Genomic DNA, 20,311 nt, shown 5'->3' on the forward strand with positions numbered 1-20,311 from the left:
TTTTGCCCACAAGCTGTTTCTCCAAAGTGTATAGTTAAAAAGAGGGCTACCAGAGGAACTTCGAAGTGTATAGATGGAGAGCTGCAAACTCAACCCCCCTTGGAATATGATAGGATGAGGGACAATCCTGATGGCATGACTACGAATTCCTGGCTGAGCTATGAGAAATTAGCTCCAAATGTAATAGGTAGTCCTCTCCCGAGAATCAAAAAGGATACTAACAACGTTGAATGTGTTCTTACTGATAAGAGGAATGGAAGCGTTTTTTAAGAAAAATGATAAATCGATATTTCCTGAAGTTTGGGCCACAGCCCTATATTCAAAAAGGGCCTTACATTCAATCTAGCTAGTTATAGACCAATTAGCTTGCTACCAGTAATTAGCAAATTATATGCAAAGCATCTTTACAATAAGCTAATTGACTGGATAAGTGATGAAGCTATTCTTGCCGAAGAGCAAGCAGGATTTAGTTGAGTCAGATCCACTATAGATCATTGCTTTGTACTAGTTCATTTTACAGATGAGTATGTTAAGAAACAGGGGACGCGGGTGGCGCTGTGGGTTAAAGCCTCAGCGCCTAGGGCTTGCCGATCGAAAGGTCGGCAGTTCGAATCCCCGCGGCGGGGTGCGCTCCCGTCGTTCGGTCCCAGCGCCTGCCAACCTAGCAGTTCGAAAGCACCCCCGGGTGCAAGTAGATAAATAGGTACCGCTTACCAGCGGGAAGGTAAACGGCGTTCCGTGTGCTGCGCTGGCTCGCCAGATGCAGCTTTGTCACGCTGGCCACGTGACCCGGAAGTGTCTTCGGACAGCGCTGGCCCCCGGCCAATAGATGTGAGATGGGCGCACAAACCCCAGAGTCTGTCAAGACTGGCCCGTTCGGGCAGGGGTACCTTTACCTTTTATGTTAAGAAACCAGGTGGTGTGCTATATGCAGCTTTCATTGATCTGAAAGCTGCATTCGATTCAATCTCTTGAGTAAGACTGTGGGATTAATTGAACTCCTAAATACAGATAAAATATTATTGTTCTTGATTAAATGTCTATATAAAAACACTGTGCTGAAAGAGCGTTGCTCTACAAATGGGCAGCTCACAGGATCTGTACCAGCCACAAAGGGAGTTAAGCAAGGTTGCATCCTAGCTCCTGCACTGCTTTAATTACCATATTTTCCTGTGTATAAGACTACCCCTATTTTTGGCTGCAACCAAACACTCGTCCCCCCCATGCATATATTTCCATGTATAAGATGGCCTATGTTTTTAAACATTATTTTAGAGTAAAAAAACCTAGTCTTATACACGAAAAAATACAGTATATATAAATGCCATTGTCCAGAGTTTAACATCCCCAGAGTATTATGCCCCTAAACTGGCCACAAAAGCCATCTCTGTATTATTATACGCAGATGATGCGATACTTCTATCTCAAACAAAAGTGGGCCTAAAAAGATTGATGAGGGCATTCTCAGGATACTGCCAAAGAGAACAGCTGGCTGTGAATTACAAGAAAACTGAAGTCACAGTGTTTTCAAGAAACTATAGGGCTCATAGACGGTATATGGATAATCAGTTGATCAAACAAGGTAAAGTCTTTAAATACCTCAGCCTTATTTTTCAGTCAATAATCTAGTAATTATTTAGTTCTGTCTTGGTCCAAATATACTTGCCAAATTCCTCCTGCGTCCCACCTAAAGACTGCTGTAAACTGCGGACGTGGAAGCAGCAGCACTGCTCCCAGCTTTTTCTTCCCATCTTCCCATCTTGTTTAACATCCTGTCCGACAAAGAGTTCTGAAGTACTGGAAAGCTTCCTCACTATTCTGGGTAATGTCCTAATAGAAGTATTGACCAACTGTGGGTTCTCAGTTTTTCCTTTATTTGTATTCTCTATAACAGGCATAGGCAAACTCGGCCCTCCAGATGTTTTGGGACTACACCTCCCATGATCCCCAGCTAACAGGACCAGTGGTCAGGGATGATGGGGATTGTAGTCCCAAAACATCTGGAGGGCCGAGTTTGCCTATATCTGCACTATAATCTATAACCTATTGCTTGAAAGTTTACAGTGTGGTGACCTGCTCCGGTTGCCCTGCTAAGGAAAGCAGCAATTACTGAAGTTCAACCACACTGTTTTTGTTTCTAATTAAGCCAAAAACTTCACCAATGAGAGACATGGAATTTGCACTAATTTTCTTGAAGGAAAGCCTACGTGCAGGAAAGAGGCAAGAACAGCACAGAGCTGCATAACTCACTGGCAAACAACCACTGGATAAAACCAGTTCTTTAGCTTACTCGTTTATTTCAGAAACATTGTAAGAGCTCACTTTATTTCGTGTGGTTTTTTTGTTTTTACCCAAAGCCAGATTTTACTGGAACGAATGCTCTCGAACAACTTCCCTGCGTCTCTTCAATTTCTCTATAGGACTTTGTACACATTGGAAGTTGCTGGCCATAGGCAGCCTGAATTCCATGAATACCCCTGGTAGCGTAACTCAACCCCACCTACAGATGGCGTAGAAGAAAGAAGGAACGGGGGACCTGTGACCTCCCATCAGCACCAACCAGCATTGCCAATGGTCAGGGTGGGTGATAGGGGCCGCAGTTCAACAACTTCTAGAAGTCCGCAGGCTCCCTACCCCTGCTTCAGAGTAAGAGTGAGCAATTGCTTTAATTGAGTGACACATGTGGCGCTGTGGGTTAAACCACAGAGCCAAGGACTTGCTGATCAGAAGGTCGGCGGTTCGAATCCCGGTGACGGGGTGAGCTCCCGTTGTTCAGTCCCAGCTCCTGCCAACCTAGCAGTTCGAAAGCACGTCAAAGTGCAAGTAGATAAATAGGTACCACTCCGGCGGGAAGGTAAACGGCGTTTCCGTGTGCTGATCTGGTTCGCCAGAAGCTGGCCGCATGACCCAGAAGCTATACGCCAGCTCCCTCGGCCAATAAAGCGAGATGAGCACCGCAACCCCAGAGTCGGTCACGACTGGATCTAATGGTCGGGGTCCTTTTACCTTACTTATGATGATGATGATATTTGTACCCCGCCCATCTGACCAGCTCAGCTCTCACCCACTCAAGTAAAAAGTCTTAGGTTCAATCCCTGGCATCTTCAGGTAAAGGCTGGAACCCTGGAGAGCCACTGCCAGTCAGTGCAGTAAACAATACTGTGTGCTACATGGACCAATTGGTCTGATTCAGAATAAGGCGATGTTTTCTGTTTCTATGGAAGATTCAAGATGGATTCTATCATGTACGGTGCAATTCTAGAAAATCAAATTCTGCAAAGCAATTGTAGATAGGCTCCACAAATCCAATAATACAAAGGCAGCGTATGCAAAACTTTGGGGCCCTGGAATTGCCCACTGGAATGGTGGGTGCTATCCAGGTGCCACCTGGCTGCTCTTGTCATTGCAGGCTATGAATCAACACAATAAAGGTTGCTGTTGTGTTTCCCTGTAGGCCAGAGAGTCTGATTAATGCCCTAACTGCCGCTTTAGTGGTGCTAATCTGTTTTCAGGGGTTTGGGGTTATTTACAGTTTTTACAATGGGAAAATTGATGGCTTCTCTTACAGAGTTACAAGAATATATCACATGCCAGCCTGACACAGAAATCTGCACATTAGAGTGTTTCTACAACAGTGCACCCACCACAGCACAGGAGACACCTTCAAAAGGTCAGAAATAGTAAAGCCGAGCCTGAACAGGAAACTGGTCAAAACCAATATTTTTGTCTCACATTTGGAAATCTTTGCTGAAATTTAACAAAAATATATTCAAAGTTACTAGTTCGGGATAATGATTCAATTAAAAGCCAATGGGGTAAAGGCTCCAGGTGTACAAAGAATATGGGTGATGAGGTGTAGGGGTTAGAGTATTGAACTAGGAACCGGGAGGCCAGGGTTTAGTCATCAAGCTCATGGAGGGACCTTAAGCTAGTCGTCCTCAGTCTAACCTACTTCGCAGAGTTTCTGCAAAGATAAAACGGGCGCAGGAACCACCTATGCCACCTTGAAGCTCTTGAAGAAAAGCAGGGGCAGAAATGCAATAAAAAATATAATAAAATGGAAGGCTGCATGCTGCTTTGTCCTCTCCTGGTCTTTTCTTCTCCAGCACGAGTTACACCACTGTCTTCCCCCCCAGCTGATCCGCTGTTCACCACTGCTGAGGTTTATATCAGCAGCAACATTAGCCATTCGTGGAGACGGTGGAGGAAGACTGGAAGAAATTTAAAGTCTATCTTAAGAACTATTATAATGTTAATGAATGCTAAAACGCCAAGGTTAGGAAAATAAGAGGATACAGCTGTATTGATTTGGTAAAGACAAGAGGAGTAAAAGGTTAATTAGCTAAATTTTGAAGTGAGGTTTTGCTGGAAGAAATTTGAAAACAAGGATGCAGAAAGGGAAGGTATGGGGAAGTCGGAGAAACAGGGTTTAAGAAAAGAAGGTTTTGAAATTTTACATGTTTATGTGTTTGTTTGTTATTGTATTGTGTTTTGTTTGTGTTAAATATGTGTTAAAGAAAACAACCAATAAAAATTATTTTTTTTTAAAAAAAAACATTAGCCATTCGTTATGCCAACAGGGGTTCCTTTTACAAAAGGTTTTGTAACCAGTTTTAAAGCTAGGCTTAAAACGCTGCTTAACAGGCAATGCTGGTGAGCATTAACCACAGTGCCATCTGGCAGCGGGAGAAGAGGGAACTCATGCCAGCGTAAGGAGACGTGGGGGGATGCAAACCTGCTAATAAGAAGGTAAGAAGAGCCTGCTAGATCAGTCCAGAGGCCCATCCAGTCCAGTATCCTGTTCTCACAGCGCCCAACTAGACACCTATGGGAAGCCCACGAGCCAACGTTCAAAATTCGCCTGGTGCCAGGCACTTTGGGCACATGGCTATTGGCCACTTGCAACCAAGTGAAGATGCCCAGGTGCCAGGATGGCACCTGAAGTCTCCGCCATCTGGATGTGCATGCCTGGGGGTCCTTGGATCTTGACTGTTTTCACATGCTAGCAACACGTTCTGTAGAATTCTATCCACTATATACTTTGTCTGCACAATCAGAATTTCTCGAACCAAAATGAGCACAGAATGTGGGCTGTCCCTGGATCAAGTGGTTTTTCTTCTTTAGGATCTCAAAGCTCTTAATCTAGCTCAAGGCTGTCATCTGAACTAGCCAGATGTTTCACTGAGAATCCATCATGGTCAGTCCATCGTTTGAAAAATAAGACTTTAGAGCTGTCTTGCCCCCAAATGGCAACTAGATGATTTGGCGATTGTAATGTTGGTTAAAGGAACAATTTGGCGCCTGGCTTATATATCTGAGTTTCTAACACTGCCACAAGCAGAATCTGAGTAGAAGAGCACGTCTCCCCTCAGTTCCTGCCCCTTAAGTATGGTGAAGTAACTGGGAGTGTTACACTGTCCCTATCCCAACAGAAGCTGGGATATTGTAAACCACACTGTGATCCTTGGATGAAAGGTGGTATAGAAACTTAATAAATAATAATATGATAAATAAGTAGCCAGCAAGAGCTCTGGGATTCATAATGAGGCTACACTGAATAGCAAAGTTAAGTGCTTTTTTAAAAGGGCCCAAAGCAGGACATTAAGGGATTGGGAGAAGCCCCTGTGATGGATAGCTGCAGGATGGGTCGTCCTGGAGTAACCTGAGGCATTGCAGAGTACAGCAAGTCACATGGTACTATTGACAGAGATCGGTACTGGTCAGCAGCACAGTGAAGGCTGGGTAGTGTTTCTCACCTCCAGCGGTTCTTAACCTGTGGGTCCCCAGATATTGTTGGACTACAACTCCCATCATCCCTGAGCTCTGGCCTTGCTAGCTAGGGGTGATGGGAGTTGTAGTTCAACAACATCTGGGGACCCACAGGTTGAGAAAGGCTGCTCTAGGAGCTGGCAGTGATGTTTGATGATGGGAAGGCAGGTGAGCAACACCACCCTGTCTGCGCTGCCCAATACTGCTGCCCCTACCAGTGCACAGCTACAAATGAATATTGATGGATTTCCCCCAATAGCAATTTTGAGCATGTTACTTCCTCTACCACCTAGTGTTACAAAATCAGCATTGTCAATATTAACTCTTTTCTGGCATGAACCTCAACAGTTACTGGTTCAACTCCCTACCTTGAAGGGGCTGAAGTGGTTACAGAAAGCATCTGGTAACTACAATAAATCCCCCAAAATAATACAGGTAAAACCAGTGCAATTTTTCCTGAAAAAGAGGTGCTAGAACTCGTCACGAGCACCTCCCTTGCTCTCTTATACAGACGTACTTTGGAAGTCGAACAGAATCCGTTCCAGAAGTCCATTCAACTTCCAAAACATCCTGCAGCCAACTGGAAGCCGTGCTGGATGTTCGGTTTCTGAAAATCATTCAAAAACCGGAACAATCACTTCCGGTTTCCGATCATTCGGGAGCCAAAACATTTGAGTTAACAGGCGTTCAGCTTCCGAGGTTCCATTGTAATGGCAATAGCGCCCACCTGAGAGGTGCCAGAACAAAAAAATCCCAATATAGCATATAGCACTTAAGATGGAAGCCAGAACTGTATCTGTTCCCACTGCTGGGCTTACTCCAAGTGAACGCTCAACTCTAAATATGACATCTCCACATGACTACACATGAATAGGCTATTGGGAAATAATTTTGCATTCAGTTGGCAACCTGAGGATTAATTAACGTGTTGCAGCAGCCATGTGGAGTTCAGCTAAAATAAATTATACGTGGTTTCTCCATGCTTTGTGTGTAACAGGTGGCTCAAAACACGCCATGGGCCACACAACTATATGCAATCATGCATAAGTTGGGGGGTGCCTGGGCTACAGACTGGGCTAAGCAGGCTTTGTGATTTCTCTCCCAAATATGAACAGAAGGGGGGGAGGGCAGAAGATACAAAAATGCAACAACCAACTGGGTTAAGAATAAAGCAAACTGTGTAAATGCCTATTACAAAAGCTACACAGAACTGGAGCTGTGATTGCCAAGACAACTCTAAGTCAAAACCCAACAGGATTCAAGGAACTGTCAAGATTTCCAGTCAGCCCCAGTATCCTAGCCGATGGTTTCCAATACAGAATAGCCATTAGCCACTGTAGAACTGACACATCTAAGGATCTTAAAAAATTAAATTGGGTTGTATCAGTAAAGATTGCACCCTGGAACTTTACATCACTTTTCACTGAGCAGTTGAAACTAGAGACTTTGCACACTGATTTTTCAGTCAGCACACCTGAAGACTGTAAACACAAGTACACCAAAATCAGAAAGCGAGTGCCTGAAATCCATGGGACATACCATATTTACTCAAATCTAATACTTACTTTTGGCCAAATTATGTTGCGAAAATTAAGGTGTGCATTATATTCGATGGCACATTTACATTTGCCAGCAAATACTTTTTTGGGTTTAAAGGTTCTGAAAATTGAAGTGTGCATTAAACTCGAGTAAATGTGGTAATTCCAATTAATTGTGCTAAGGACATGGGTGCCGATTCCCTCACAGTAGTATTTGTATAAGCAGCTAGGAATTTAGTTGGGTTCAACTAACTTTTACTCAGAGCAGATCCACTAAAATTAATGGACCTAAGCTAGGCTTAGTTATTAATTTCAATAGGTTTACTCTACGTAAAACACTACCAATAACCTTAGCCAAAAGGCTACTCTGAGTAAAAGCCAGCTGAATACAACTCATTGTCCTGTGCCAGTGAAATACTTCCAAGAATGCTCCTGGGGATTTTATGACATCACAGGATGATGTCAGAGCAACAAAGTCAGTGGCAGCCACAGGCCATAATACCTGGTCAGCTGATGTACTTGCACATGTAAAAAGCATACACTTCACTTGACCCCTTGCATGGGCCCAACAGAACTGAAAAGGGTAATGAAGTTTATTGGATTAAACAGGAAATTTATTTCAATATTAATGCCAAAGCCTTCCTGCCTTTTTCATTATTTTTTTCAACAGTTCAATCCCAAAGGCTTTCAAAACATGCAGCTTATTAAATAAAGCAAGGGAGTTAGAACATGGAGATGGCTGTTAATTAATAGTCCCATTACTCCAAAACTAAATTGCAAGCCTATATAATGCTGCAAAAGGCATGCAGCAGGTGAGTGGGCGACAGAAAGCTTGTTGATGGAATTTTCATTTCGTTTCATTTCTCTTTCCTCTTCAATTTTACTGCTGATTATAAGTACCGGTAAGTAAAGGTATTGCTGGGAGGGAAATTGCTGTTGAAACATCCTCAATGACCAATGGGGTGCAATTACACAACCAAGGTTGTTTTGTGAATTTCAACAATTCTGCAATCTAGAGAGCAGCAGATGAAGATAGGAAGTGAAAGTGTGATGAGGTGCCCTGCCACTTATTATTATTGTTATTATTAAAATTTGTATACTGTCCTATACTTGCAGGTCTCACGGCAGTTACAACATAAATCACAAAATATATAATAAAAACAAAAACAACCGATAAATAGGTCAACAGCTCATTTAGATGTAAAATGTTGGATCAGAGTTAACTGTGTTCTTAACAGTCCTGACCACTTTTACTTAGAATGATCACATACTGTTTTCAACATAACTTATGTCCATGTAAATGTGCCAAGGATTGCAGTCTGTCTAAGTATTACAGCTTTTGAGCTGAAAACTTTGGTGCCAAAACTGCTATTTTTGTATACTAAAGTAGCAACATATTTCAGATTCATTTCTTGTACGAAGCAGCATTGGTAAGAGGGGAAGTTTTCAGAAAACCATTAGTTTAAAGAAACCTTTTGCATTCTTGGTCTAAAAGAAGGTAAATATTTCCCAGGGAACATACCTGCATGTCACACTAAACCAAAGTTTCATGTGACATGAACAAGCAGAAACAAGCTGCAGCGAGTCTCAGGCTTGCATGGTGTCTCTACCCTTCAGTCAAAGAGGCAGCATTTCAAAGCTTCCACTTCTGTCTTTGATTAATCACAGCTCGCTATATTGTCCAGACTCAGAAACGTGGTTAATTTTAACTATGGTTAGTTTAAACAGGACTGCTTCAGGAACTATGGTTTGAAATTGGTTTGTCAACTGATCAATTTGGACGGCTAAACAAAGCTCCTTCCACTTAGGAGGAAGACGGGAAGTGTGTGTGGACTAGGAGGGGACACACACAACACATTGGCTGCTATGCAAACATGTTATTTTAGACCACAGTCTTCCATCTGCATAATTATCTACATGTCATTGGGCAGAGAACTGAAGGCTAGGTCCAGTTAATATTTTTGAATGAACACTGGCCAGAAATGGGCTGTTCACGGTGCCAGCAAATGGAGCAGAGCAACTTACTTAAAAAAAAAAAACCCTAGACAAATAAATCTATACAACAACAACAACAACAACAATAATAAAAGCTTTGAAATACATCTCTTCTTCTCTCCCTCAGTAACTTGAGGGGATGAAGCAATTTATTTCTGGCACTGAATGGTTTATGCTGTATATTCAATCATCTTAAATCACACATATAGATCACCATCTCCATGCTCTTTTCAGTCACCTGCCACTTTTCTTAGATTTGCACAGTGTATAGCTCCCAAGAACATGGAAAGATGCAGTTAACTAATCTCGTGTGCCTATCTTAATGTACGTTTGGAGTGTCTGGCTGTTTTTAATCTAGGCCCAACAGAAAATAGCTCTGATCTTTATTTAGGAAGTGACTTACCAGTCCCTCATTATCTTCCGAGGTTCTCTGATAATGTGCTGCTAGGGCAACATAGTCCAGTGCCTGCTTATTACATTCAAAACACTTTAATCCGTGACGAATTAGTCTCAACGGGTCCGCATACAGGGGCAAAGCTGGCTGAGCATTTGTCGAGCTCCCAGTCCCGCTTCCCGGCGCAGCGCAAGTCTTTTGCGGAAGAGGGGGCAACCGTGACGTCTGAGATGTCGAAGACGTTGAAGAGCTTGTTGGAGAAGGTGAAAACATTTGGTCTAAGGAAATGGGTTTCATGAACAGCTGAGAACACTGCATGATAAAGCCTTTGCTCTTGTGATCCCTCGCATGCTTGAGCAAGCTGCATTTGTTGAAGAACAGCAGCGTCGCTGAACACTGAGTGCACATGACTTCAATGTGAACACTTCTCCTGCTGTAATGCTGGGTGAGACTTTTCTCTAAGGCAAACGAGTCGCCACATTCCAGGCAACAATACCCAGACGCAGGTAAGTGAATACTGCTGTCAAAAGGAGGGCTGAGGTTTGGAGTATAGATTGGCACAGGATTGGCACCATGCAACACTTTGTTGAATGCCTCGACGACAAGAGGAGCGGCTTTCTTAACCTGGTGCACAAGCGGCACAGACATCTGCGTGAGCTGGGACGGGCCACGCCGCTGCACGGAAGATTTCGCCGCCACAGAAGCTGCAACGCTGTGGGGAACCAGGTTGAGATTGGCCAGGTGCACGGCTTTAGGAAGGAGGCTGGCAGGGTTACAGGGCTGCGCCACCACACCCGGCTGCTGCTGCTTCTTGCTTGACGGCTGTCCCACAATACCTACTTTTATTGTCCCGCTGCTGCTGTTTGCCAGCAGGGGTGCACCAGGGGTGCTGCTTACAGGAATGTCTGCACTCATACTGTCAACGTGGGGACTTGCTAGGTTTGCCTCTTGAGTAGTGGCTTTAGCAAAGCCCTTGCATGACTCAGTGTCCATGGATGCATTTGGTTCTGGTGAAGGGAAGGATTTCACAAACTCTTCGGTTGCTGAACTCTCCACGGGTGATTCTTGAGGAGATTTGCCCAAGTCATCGACTTCCGGCAGGATCCTTGTTACCATTCTTTTAATTTCACCAGAGGAGGTTTTAATAGTCTTGATCCTGACTTTGGGAATTGCTGGGGGTGAACCAGTTGCAACCGAAGGTGAGCCTTTGCTACTGCTGTCACTGCATACACTCCGGGGAGACTCAGGCTGCTTGCTGACTTTTCTCACCATCTCAAGAGGGCTTCTGGGACTCTTTGGTGACTTTGGCATCTTGGGGCTTCCCTTGATGCCATCTTTAAAGGGCCCAGAAGACTCCTTCGTCAGGTTTCCCTGGTCCTCCTTTGAGATGCCTGCAACCTTTTTGGCCTGAAGGGCTACAAGTGCAGCAACGCAGGATGAGAGCTTGGAGTGGGCAGGTTTGATACGCTGGCGAGGTGGAACTGACGAAGAGGAGTAGTTCATTTCAGGCACAGATCCTTTACTTTCCCCCAAGTTATTGCTATGGAAATTGCCAAGCTGCAACCCTTCGCTGAGGAAGTTATTGGTGTCCACAAGGTCTTTGACAGGGCCCTCCCGTTTCTCAGGGCTCTTGTCGCGTTCCCTCTTGCTAGCATCCACCCTGCTTTCTTGCAGTTCATGCATATCTATCTTTGGATCTCTTTTACAGTACTGATCAAACATACTTAACTCGGGTTCTGCTATCTTCTTACTAAGCAGATCTAGCAGCGATGGCCCAGTTGACATAAACCTACTAAACTCTGGTTCTGGCAAGGTCCTACTAAGCAGATCTAACACAGATGACCCAGTTGGAATATACATTGGATGCGGTGGAAAATAGGGAGTTTGGACATGTTTGGGTTTATCTACAATACTGTTCTCTTTGAGTGCATCCTCCGGCTCAGGGCTGGAGATGGGGCTGAACTGACTGAATGTTGGTAAGGGCTCTGACTTTGTCTGTTCCAACTTTTCAGGATAGTTCCTCAAGCCATCACCATTGATGAAAGTGGAATCAAATTTCCCATAATTGTGAGTCTCCAGGGGAAGTTCAGACCCCCGGAATCCATTGTGCAGCAGGCCTGGTCCTAGGTGGTTGCCTTCCTTTTCTGCTTCAAATGACTCTTGTCGGCACGTGTTCTTCACAATGACACTCACAACTGGAATGTCAGAAGCTGGCGCTGCGTGGGACAAGGATGCGCTTTCATCTATACAAATCCCAGACTGCTTGAGATGGTTTTCGTTCTCCTCACCAGCTGTCTGAATGGCTTCCTTGGCATCAAGGCTGGTTGGGTCAGGAATGTCAAAAGCAGCCAGCAAGTCATCAAAGTCTGGAGTTTTCATGTCCCCCATGATGAAAACTACAAAAAAGCAAAACATTGTCAAAAGCATTCTCGGTGTGCATTTTCTGAATTTATCTCTCTTTCTAGAAATGTCAAGATTTGAGTTCTAGAAACAGTAGAGAAACATGCATACGGTTCTATTAGTAGTTCCTATACTCTACAAAAAACTTCTTCAACCTGGTTCTCTCTCTGGATGTTTTGGAGTACTATTTGCAACATTCCTTGTCCATGCTGGCTGGGGATGATAGGAGTGTAGCCCAAAACATCTTGAAGGGCCCTGTGTTAGAGAAGGCTTCTCTAGGGATCCAGTTGATTTTTCAGAAGACGACACACCCACACTTTCTAGAATGGGAATGAAAGGTGTTATATTTATAATGAACAGACCACAAGCAGTCTCCTTGAGGCATGCTTCACCTTTTCTAACTTCCTCCCCATTGCACACAGCTGTAGCAAGAAAGGGGCAGGGAACCCTGCAAATTTTCAGAAGGGGATTTACCTGTTGTTGCTGATACTCAAAACCCAAAGCCTATGATTTTCCTTCTACAGATCGTGATGCAGTATTATATACTACAAATAATGATAACCCAGGGGTGTGAGAAATATGCCACTCTTTCTAGTAGCAAAACGTCTTGGTCCAGTGCCTATCAGTTGAACAGTCCACAGACAAGGTTCATGCACAGTCAAGGGGCCTCCCCAGGTATGCAGAAATGAATATTTGTAAATTAAAAGGGGGAAAGAGGCTCAAAAAGCCCAGTTGTGTGAGGACTTGAGGACGCTCAATGGGTTCCAGAAGTTACTGAAAGTTGAGTGCATCAGCTGAAAGGAAAATACTGCGGCATAAGCTTTCGTGGACTAGAACCCACATTAAGAGATGCAAATAGGCTCCAGACCACTGAAGCTTTATCTTTAGGCAAACACAGCTACCCCACTTGGAAATGGCTTACTGTATCCTGAGGGGGCGCGAGAAATGCCATGAGATTTTTTAAAAATCTCATACCTGCACCATACAGGGAGGTTTCAGTATAGGGGAAAACAAAAACAGTATACTGTATATACTCGTGTATAAGCTGACTTTTTCAGCACATTTTTTATGCTGAAAAAACCCCGCTCGGCTTATACTCAAGGCGGGCAGTGGCGGAGGGACGAGCCAGGCCTCTCCCAACCACGGCTCCTATGCCTGCTCTTGCGAGTGGCAGAAGTGGCAGCAGGAGGGACGAGCGGCCCGAAAAAAGCCCTTTCTCGCAGCTGGTCCCACCGCCGCTGCCCGCAAAGGAGCCCTTTCGGGCCGCTTGTTCTTCCTCTGTTGCTGCCGCCACCACCAGATTTGTGGTGTGGTGAACCAGCTTATACTCGAGTCAGTAAGTTTTCCCAGTTTTTTGCGCTAAAATTAGGTGCCTTGGCTTATATTCAGGTCGGCTGAAACGGTATATATTTTCCTTTTCCTGCTCTCCAGAATCTCCTCCCCCTCTATCTTCGCACATCATAGCAAAAAAGTGCTCAAATTCAGGGCTAATAGCTCTTTTATCGTATGGCGAGGGAAAGGAGGAGCGTGGGAAAGAAAAGCTCCCCCACAAGCCCTGCAAGGCATCTTTTCAGGCTGGCTAGAGCTCTGATCAGGAGAATTCCTGTTAAGGGCTGAGGATACACTGCAACACTTTGTTGCAGGTTTCCTCTATATAATAAACAAACAACCTTGTGTTGCTGGCACCCTGAGGTTCTCATCATTCTTCTTGTGTCGTTTACCAGATGCCGCCTTGCTTTTTTTGTTGTTACGGTTGGTACGTTTCTTGCAGCAAGCCCAGCCAAGGAGGGAAAGGGACTAAAGTGTGGCATAAACTGATTATTTGCAGTTGGTGTACAGCCACCAGGGGAAACAGTGCCAAAATACGCACTAGAGCAATCCCTTCCTGGCTGATAGAAAGGTTCACAGCGATGGCTTCTCTTTACCTCATGCCTTTCTGGGTTGCACACACAGGGTGATGATATAAGGGAATAATTATTTTGCTCCAGACTGCACAAAGGTCACACAAAGAGCAAAGTCCACTTTCTGTGATGTGCCCTCCAAAGCTGTCAAGTGTGACAACACATAAAGTTAAAGGGGAAACTCTCCCATTCTCCTGCTGCAGAAGCCAAATACAACTGCAGAAGCTGGAACTTAAAACTCATGCCATTTTATATAGCACAAGAGCACCTGGGTATGGTATCCTAAACTCCAGCCTTTGCCAACCTAGTGCCCTACAGATGTTTTGGGCTCCAATTCCCACCAGCCCCAGCCAGAACAGGGGCTAAGTCTACATTGCCTATTGGCTGCCCAGCTGATACGGGAAGGACTGTAGCTCCCCTGCTTTGCATACAGAAGGGCCCAAGTTTGATCCCTAGTACAGTCGTGCCTTGGAAGTCAAACAGAATCCATTCCAGAAGTCCGTTCGACTTCCAAAATGTTCGAAAACCAAACTGCGGCTCCTGCAGCCAATCAGAAGCTGCAGAAGCCCCGTCAGACGTTCGGGTTCCAAAAGAACTGGAACAATCGCTTCTGGGTTTGTGGCGTTTGGGAGCCAAAACGTACAAGTTCCAGGGCGTTTGGGAGCTCCAGGTATAGCTGAGAGAGAACCCTGCCTAAAATCCTGGAGAGCTGCTGCCAATCAGTGTAGACAATACTGAGCTAGATGGACCAATTACCTGACTTGATATAAGGCATCTTCCTATACAACTCAAAACATCTAGAGGGCACCAGGTTGGCAAAGACTGCTGGACACCCTTCTCTTGACATCAGTTCAAAGGCTTCAAGGAGTGTGTCCGCTGCTACAGTATGAGAAGCATCATCTTCAAGGAACGTTTTCATTTTAATATGGCAGAAAACCCAACTGGCAAAGACAGAATCAGATTTCATCTATATAATAATAAGAATAATTTATTATTTGTACCCTGCCCATCTGGCTGGGTTTCCCCAGCCACTCTGGGCGGCTTCCAAAAATACAGTAAAATATCACAGATTAAGAACTTCCCTGAACAGGGCTGCCTTAAGATGTCTTTTAAATGTCAGGTAGTTATTTATCGCTTTGACATCTGATGGGAGGGCGTTCCACAGGGCGGGCGCCACTACCGAGAAGGCCCTCTGCCTGGTTCCCTGTAGCTTTGCTTCTCGCAATGAGGCCCTCGGCACTGGACCTCAGCGTCCGGGCAGAATGATGAGGGTGGAGACGCTCCTTCAGGTATACTGGACCGAGGCCGTTTAGGGCTTTAAAGGTCAACACCAGCACTTTGAATTGTGCTCGGAAACATACTGGGAGCCAATGTAGGTCTTTCAAGACCGGTGTTATGTGGTCTCGGCGGCCGCCCCCAGTCACCAGTCTAGCTGCCGCATTCTGGATTAGTTGTAGTTTCCGAGTCACCTTCAAAGGTAGCCCCACGTAGAGCGCATTGCAGTAGTCCAAGCGAGAGATAACCAGAGCATGCACCACTCTGGCGAGACAGTCCGCAGGCAGGTAGGGTCTCAGCCTGTGTACCAGGTGGAGTTGGTAGACAGCTGCCCTGGATACAGAATTGACCTGCGCCTCCATGGACAGCTGTGAGTCCAAAATGACTCCCAGGCTGCGCACCTGGTCCTTCAGGGGCAGTTACCCCATTCAGGACCAGGGAATCCTCCACACCTGCCCGCCTCCTGTCCCCCAAAAACAGTACTTGTGTCTTGTCAGGATTCAACTTCAATCCATTAGCCGCCATCCATCCTCCAACTGCCTCCAGGAACTCACACAGGACCTTCACCGCCTTCACTGGTTCTGATATACTGCCCTTTCTCCATGGAGCTTAGATTAGCGTATGTAAGGACCATCCTGTTTTATCTTCAGAACCACCATTTCCGATAGGTTAGGCTGAGAGAGATTGACTGGTCCAAGATCAGGCTGCTTCACTGTAAAAATGGATGAACTAGCAAGAACAGGGCCCAGGATGATCCATGTTCAGGCAGAACTAGTATTTAAAAAAGTGCCTTGTTCTGAAAATCATGAGTGCTAGGCCAGGATGCAGCGCAGGGTTCAAAATTAGCCAGGCACCACCCCTGCACCACCTCATATTTTGGACTTCAAACTCTACAATTCATTGAAAACCACAGGCCTTAAGCAAGAGTCTTGCCAGCTGTTAGATACAGCCAAACCTGGTGAAATCAGCCTTCATCTGCACTGTCAGAAAGGGGAAAAAACAAGTATGGGGCCAAATACAGATGTACTTGACTGTTCTGCAATTCTTCTGCAGAACACCTCACTGAAACATACAAGCTACAAGTGGTCTCTGAACCTAAGTTTGAAAAACTCTACATTAGGGAATCTTGCCTACCACAGATGATTCATAAAGAAAGGTTAATGGTTTCTATGCAAGTTTCCTTTTTTTTTTAACTTTGCTGTTGGAAGCCTTGAAGTGTGAAAAATACCCTAAGCCACACTGTACTGTGCTCTACCCCAAATTAATGATTTTTCACAAGACTGGGATGAATGCAGGTATATATTTGAAAGGGTCTGAAAATATTCCTTGTGATGGGAAAACAGCTTTCTTGTGTCGACCAAAGACTGCAAAGATTAGGAAGCACAGAAGATCATCCCAGGTGTCGGTGAGTGACAGTCTATGAACTAAGGGTAAGAAAGACTGGGCAGTTCAGACAATCCATGGTTTCCAGTGCTTTAGACAGGAAACCCAACTCAGACATCACAGAAAATAATGGTTTCTGCTAAGCTAGCCTTCCCCAACTTGATGTTCTCTAGATGTTTTGGACTACAACTTCCACTATCACTGACCACTGGCCAGTGTCAGGCTGACTAGTGCTGATGGGAACTGGAGTACAAAACATATAGAAGACATCAAGTTGAGAAAGGTTGTGCAAAAAATAAACAGACCGTAAAGTTACGCATGAGAGTGTAGCCGAGCTTGTTCCAAAGTCTACAAAACATGGACTTCAGGGTTATCTAAACCAGGACTATAAAGCTATGGGCAGTTTTAATTTCACTTCTAAAACTTTTGTTATACTTAAAAACTTCACTTGTTACAACTAAAGCTCAATTCAGTGTTCCATTTTCAACAATAGTCAACTAGTTGTCATTTGGGAGCTCAAAAGCAAAGAGTACAATAGTTACAGCCATCCATTGTTATTCACCCCCAGTATCTGAGATGTATATTGACTTTGAATATGGATACTGTAGTCCACTGTGTGAAGGCTAATAGTAAGTTAGCCAACATGATTTTGTCTAATGTTTCTTTAATGCTATCTTACTCTGCTGGCCATTATCTTCTGATGAAGAATTTCATCTGGTCATCCTGCAATAAGTACTATTTATTTACAAATTAAATAACAAATAAGAGCATCTTAAATGCAGCCTCCCATCCAGTCACTTATCAATAAGTTTTTCCTAGTTTCAGCACCAGGTTTAGGGTGGTGCAGGTGGTTCCCCCACCCAGAGCGCTGAGCCAAGGGGGTACAAAAATGAGAAGATCCATAATTGAGAAGATCCACTTGGGGGTTTGGGGACACCAAATTTTGGCCTCGCATACAGCGTCGTGTTACAAAAGATTACCAAAGTCCACCCCTGAATAACTGCCAGTAACATCAGAATAAGCTCTAAGTCTATACAGTCATACCTTGGGTCGCGAATGCTGTGGGATGCGCGTTTTCGGGTTACGGACGCGCCAAACTAGGAAGTACCGGAACAGGTTACTTCCGGGTTTCAGCGCTCGTGCAGATGACTAAATCACGCTTTGCGCATAAGCGCCGAATCGCATCATGCGCATGTGCAGATGTGGCGCTGCGGGTTGCGAATGTGCCCCCAGGCACGGATCACGTTCGCAACCCAAGGTTCCACTGTACTCTGATACTTCTTAATTTGTCTTGAATCTGCTGCCAAACAATGCCAAATATGTTTGGGGAGACAGCCATTTCTCTCTATGCACTCTAATGATGATAGGAACTTAAGAAGCTCTGCTGGATCTAGGCCAGTATCCTGTTCTCACAGTGGCCAACCAGAGGCCCGTGAGAAACCCGCAAGCAGGACCCAAGCTTGAGCACTCTCCCCTTCTGCAGTTTCCAGAAAATGGTAATCCAATTGCTCAGTCCCAGCTTCTGCCAACCTCGCAGTTCGAAAGCATGCCAGTGCAAGTAGATAAATAGGTACCGCTGCAGCGGGGAGGTAAATGGCGTTTCCGTGCAGTCTGGCTGACGTCACAGTTCCGTTGCACCAGAAGCAATTTAGTCATGCTGGCCACATGACCCGGAAAGCTGTCTGTGGACAAATGCTGGCTCCCTTGGCCTGAATCGAAATGAGTGCCGCATCCCCATAGTCGCCTTTGACTGGACTTAACCGTCCTTTTAATCAAGCATACCCAAGTGTGGAAGCAGAGCAGAGCCATCATGGCTAGTATATTTGTAATAGTATCCTGCCCTGCCATTCCTAACTAACCTTTTCTCTGAACTGAAATAAAGCTTTTCTTCACAGGGATGATCATTTTAGGTGCCCATTTCTGTATATTCTCTAGTACAGTGTTTCCCAACCACTGTTCCGCGGCACACTAGTGTGCCGCGAGATGTTGCCTGGTGTGCCGCGGGAAAAATTAAAAAATTCGAAAGATTTTTTTTTAAAGTCAAATTTTCGATTGGGGCGCCGTCACTAGATGACCCCTGGGGTTCCCTCCCTCCCTCCCGCTCTGCGCCTCCCTCCTCCTCCTCCTCCTCCGGGGAGGCCCTTCCTGGCTCTCGGCCAAGGCTTGGCGGCTGCCACTCACTCACTCGCTCGCCCACTCGTCCCTCCATCCCTGCACCCGGCCTCTCCCCCTCCGTCCCCGGCGCGGGGGCTGCCGGGATCCGTAGTCCCCTCGCCCTTGGGCTCCGCGCCCGCGCGGGGTGCGCGAACTACGTTTCCCAGCGTGGCCTGGCGGGCCGGGCGTTTTGTTTGAAGCGCTCTTCTCCCGGCCATGGAATGAGTGCAGCGGCGGCGGCCGGGCGGGCAGGGGCTCTTCCACGCAGACCCCGCGCAGCCTGCCTGTGCCCCCGCGGAGATCGGGCGGCAGGATGGAGCCCGGGGATCCCCGCGGAGGCGGAGCGGCGGAGGCGGAGGCTGCCCCCCAGGTAGGGCTGCGTCGGGGTTTTTTTATTTTTGCAATGCTGCATCCGCGCCGGAGGGGACGCATCGGACCGCGGGGAGACCCCTTGGCAGGCGTGCAAGGCAATGCATGCGTGCAGGCGTTTCATGGAGTGCAGTGCAATGCAATGGCAACACGGTGCCCTGCATGCATGCATGCAACTTCCACCGGCGCTCCGGACTTGGCAGGTGAGGGGGGTCCCCAGTGGGCGGCAGAGAGAGCCGGGAGGGCGAAGGGGAGCCGGGGGGGGGAGCAGCGCTGCTCCCCGAGCCGAGCCCGGGGGGAAACTTCGGCGTCGTTGCGCCGGGTGTTGGAAGCGGAGGCTGGCGGGGGCCCCTCACCTGCAAAACCTGGTCGCCTCTCATATATTTCGTGCATTGCATTCATCGCCCGCTTTCTCCTCCAAGGAGCTCCCGGGGGCGCGCGTGGTTCTCCCCGTGTTATCCTCGCAACAACAGCCCTGCGAGGTGGGTCAGGCGAGTGGCCCAAGGGAGCACCCAGGGATTGTCCTGGCCAGGTGGGGTGATTTGAACCCTGCTCTCTGCCCGGTCTTCGTCCTCATTTAGCCCCCACATGTGCATGACTGTGCATGACTGAGGTTTTCCCCCCTCGTCTTGGCTATGGTGTGAGTCTGTGCTGTTAATTAATGGGGTTCTGCCTTCGGAGAAGATGAGCCAGCCCTCAAGGAGGTGATTATGTAATTTGCTAGCAATTCATGTCCCTCCCGGCGTGACGCTGCGCGCTGACGTCACGGGGCTGTAATGGTGGTGTGCCTCGAGATTTTTTTCATGAAACAAGTGTGCCTTTGCCCCAAAAAGGTTGGGAAACACTGCTCTAGTATTAGTGTATGACCTCTTCGGAAAACTACAATGTATAGAACTTTCTTAAAGTGTCCATGATACAAAATTCATATTGTGGCAATAAGATAACACTTCCGGATAGATTACTCAAAACGCAACTTGTCTGTGGATGGTAGTTTTTCTCTCTGCGAGAGAATTGTAGCATCCACTACCAACAGAAACATTTGAGCTCCTAATGCATCAGACTATGTAACAAGACATTTCAGACATCACAAAGCCATCATAGACAATCCAATGAAACAGCTGGACAATCATCAT

General features: G+C 46.1%; 1 protein-coding gene across 1 annotated transcript in view; it reads right to left on the reverse strand.

The window, feature by feature from the left end:
* The window catches only part of ZNF592 (zinc finger protein 592), a 45,538-nt gene that overhangs the window by 19,744 nt on the left and 5,483 nt on the right, over positions 1–20,311 (reverse strand). Inside the window, exon 2 of the mRNA XM_082198312.1 lies at positions 9,706–12,092. Coding sequence (XP_082054438.1) covers positions 9,706–12,084 — 2,379 coding nt within the window. The 5' untranslated portion in view covers positions 12,085–12,092. The remainder of the gene's footprint in view (positions 1–9,705; positions 12,093–20,311) is intronic.

The sequence above is a fragment of the Podarcis vaucheri genome (genome assembly GCF_965113315.1).
Source record: "Podarcis vaucheri genome assembly, chromosome: 14".
In the NCBI taxonomy this organism is placed as follows: domain Eukaryota; kingdom Metazoa; phylum Chordata; class Lepidosauria; order Squamata; family Lacertidae; genus Podarcis; species Podarcis vaucheri.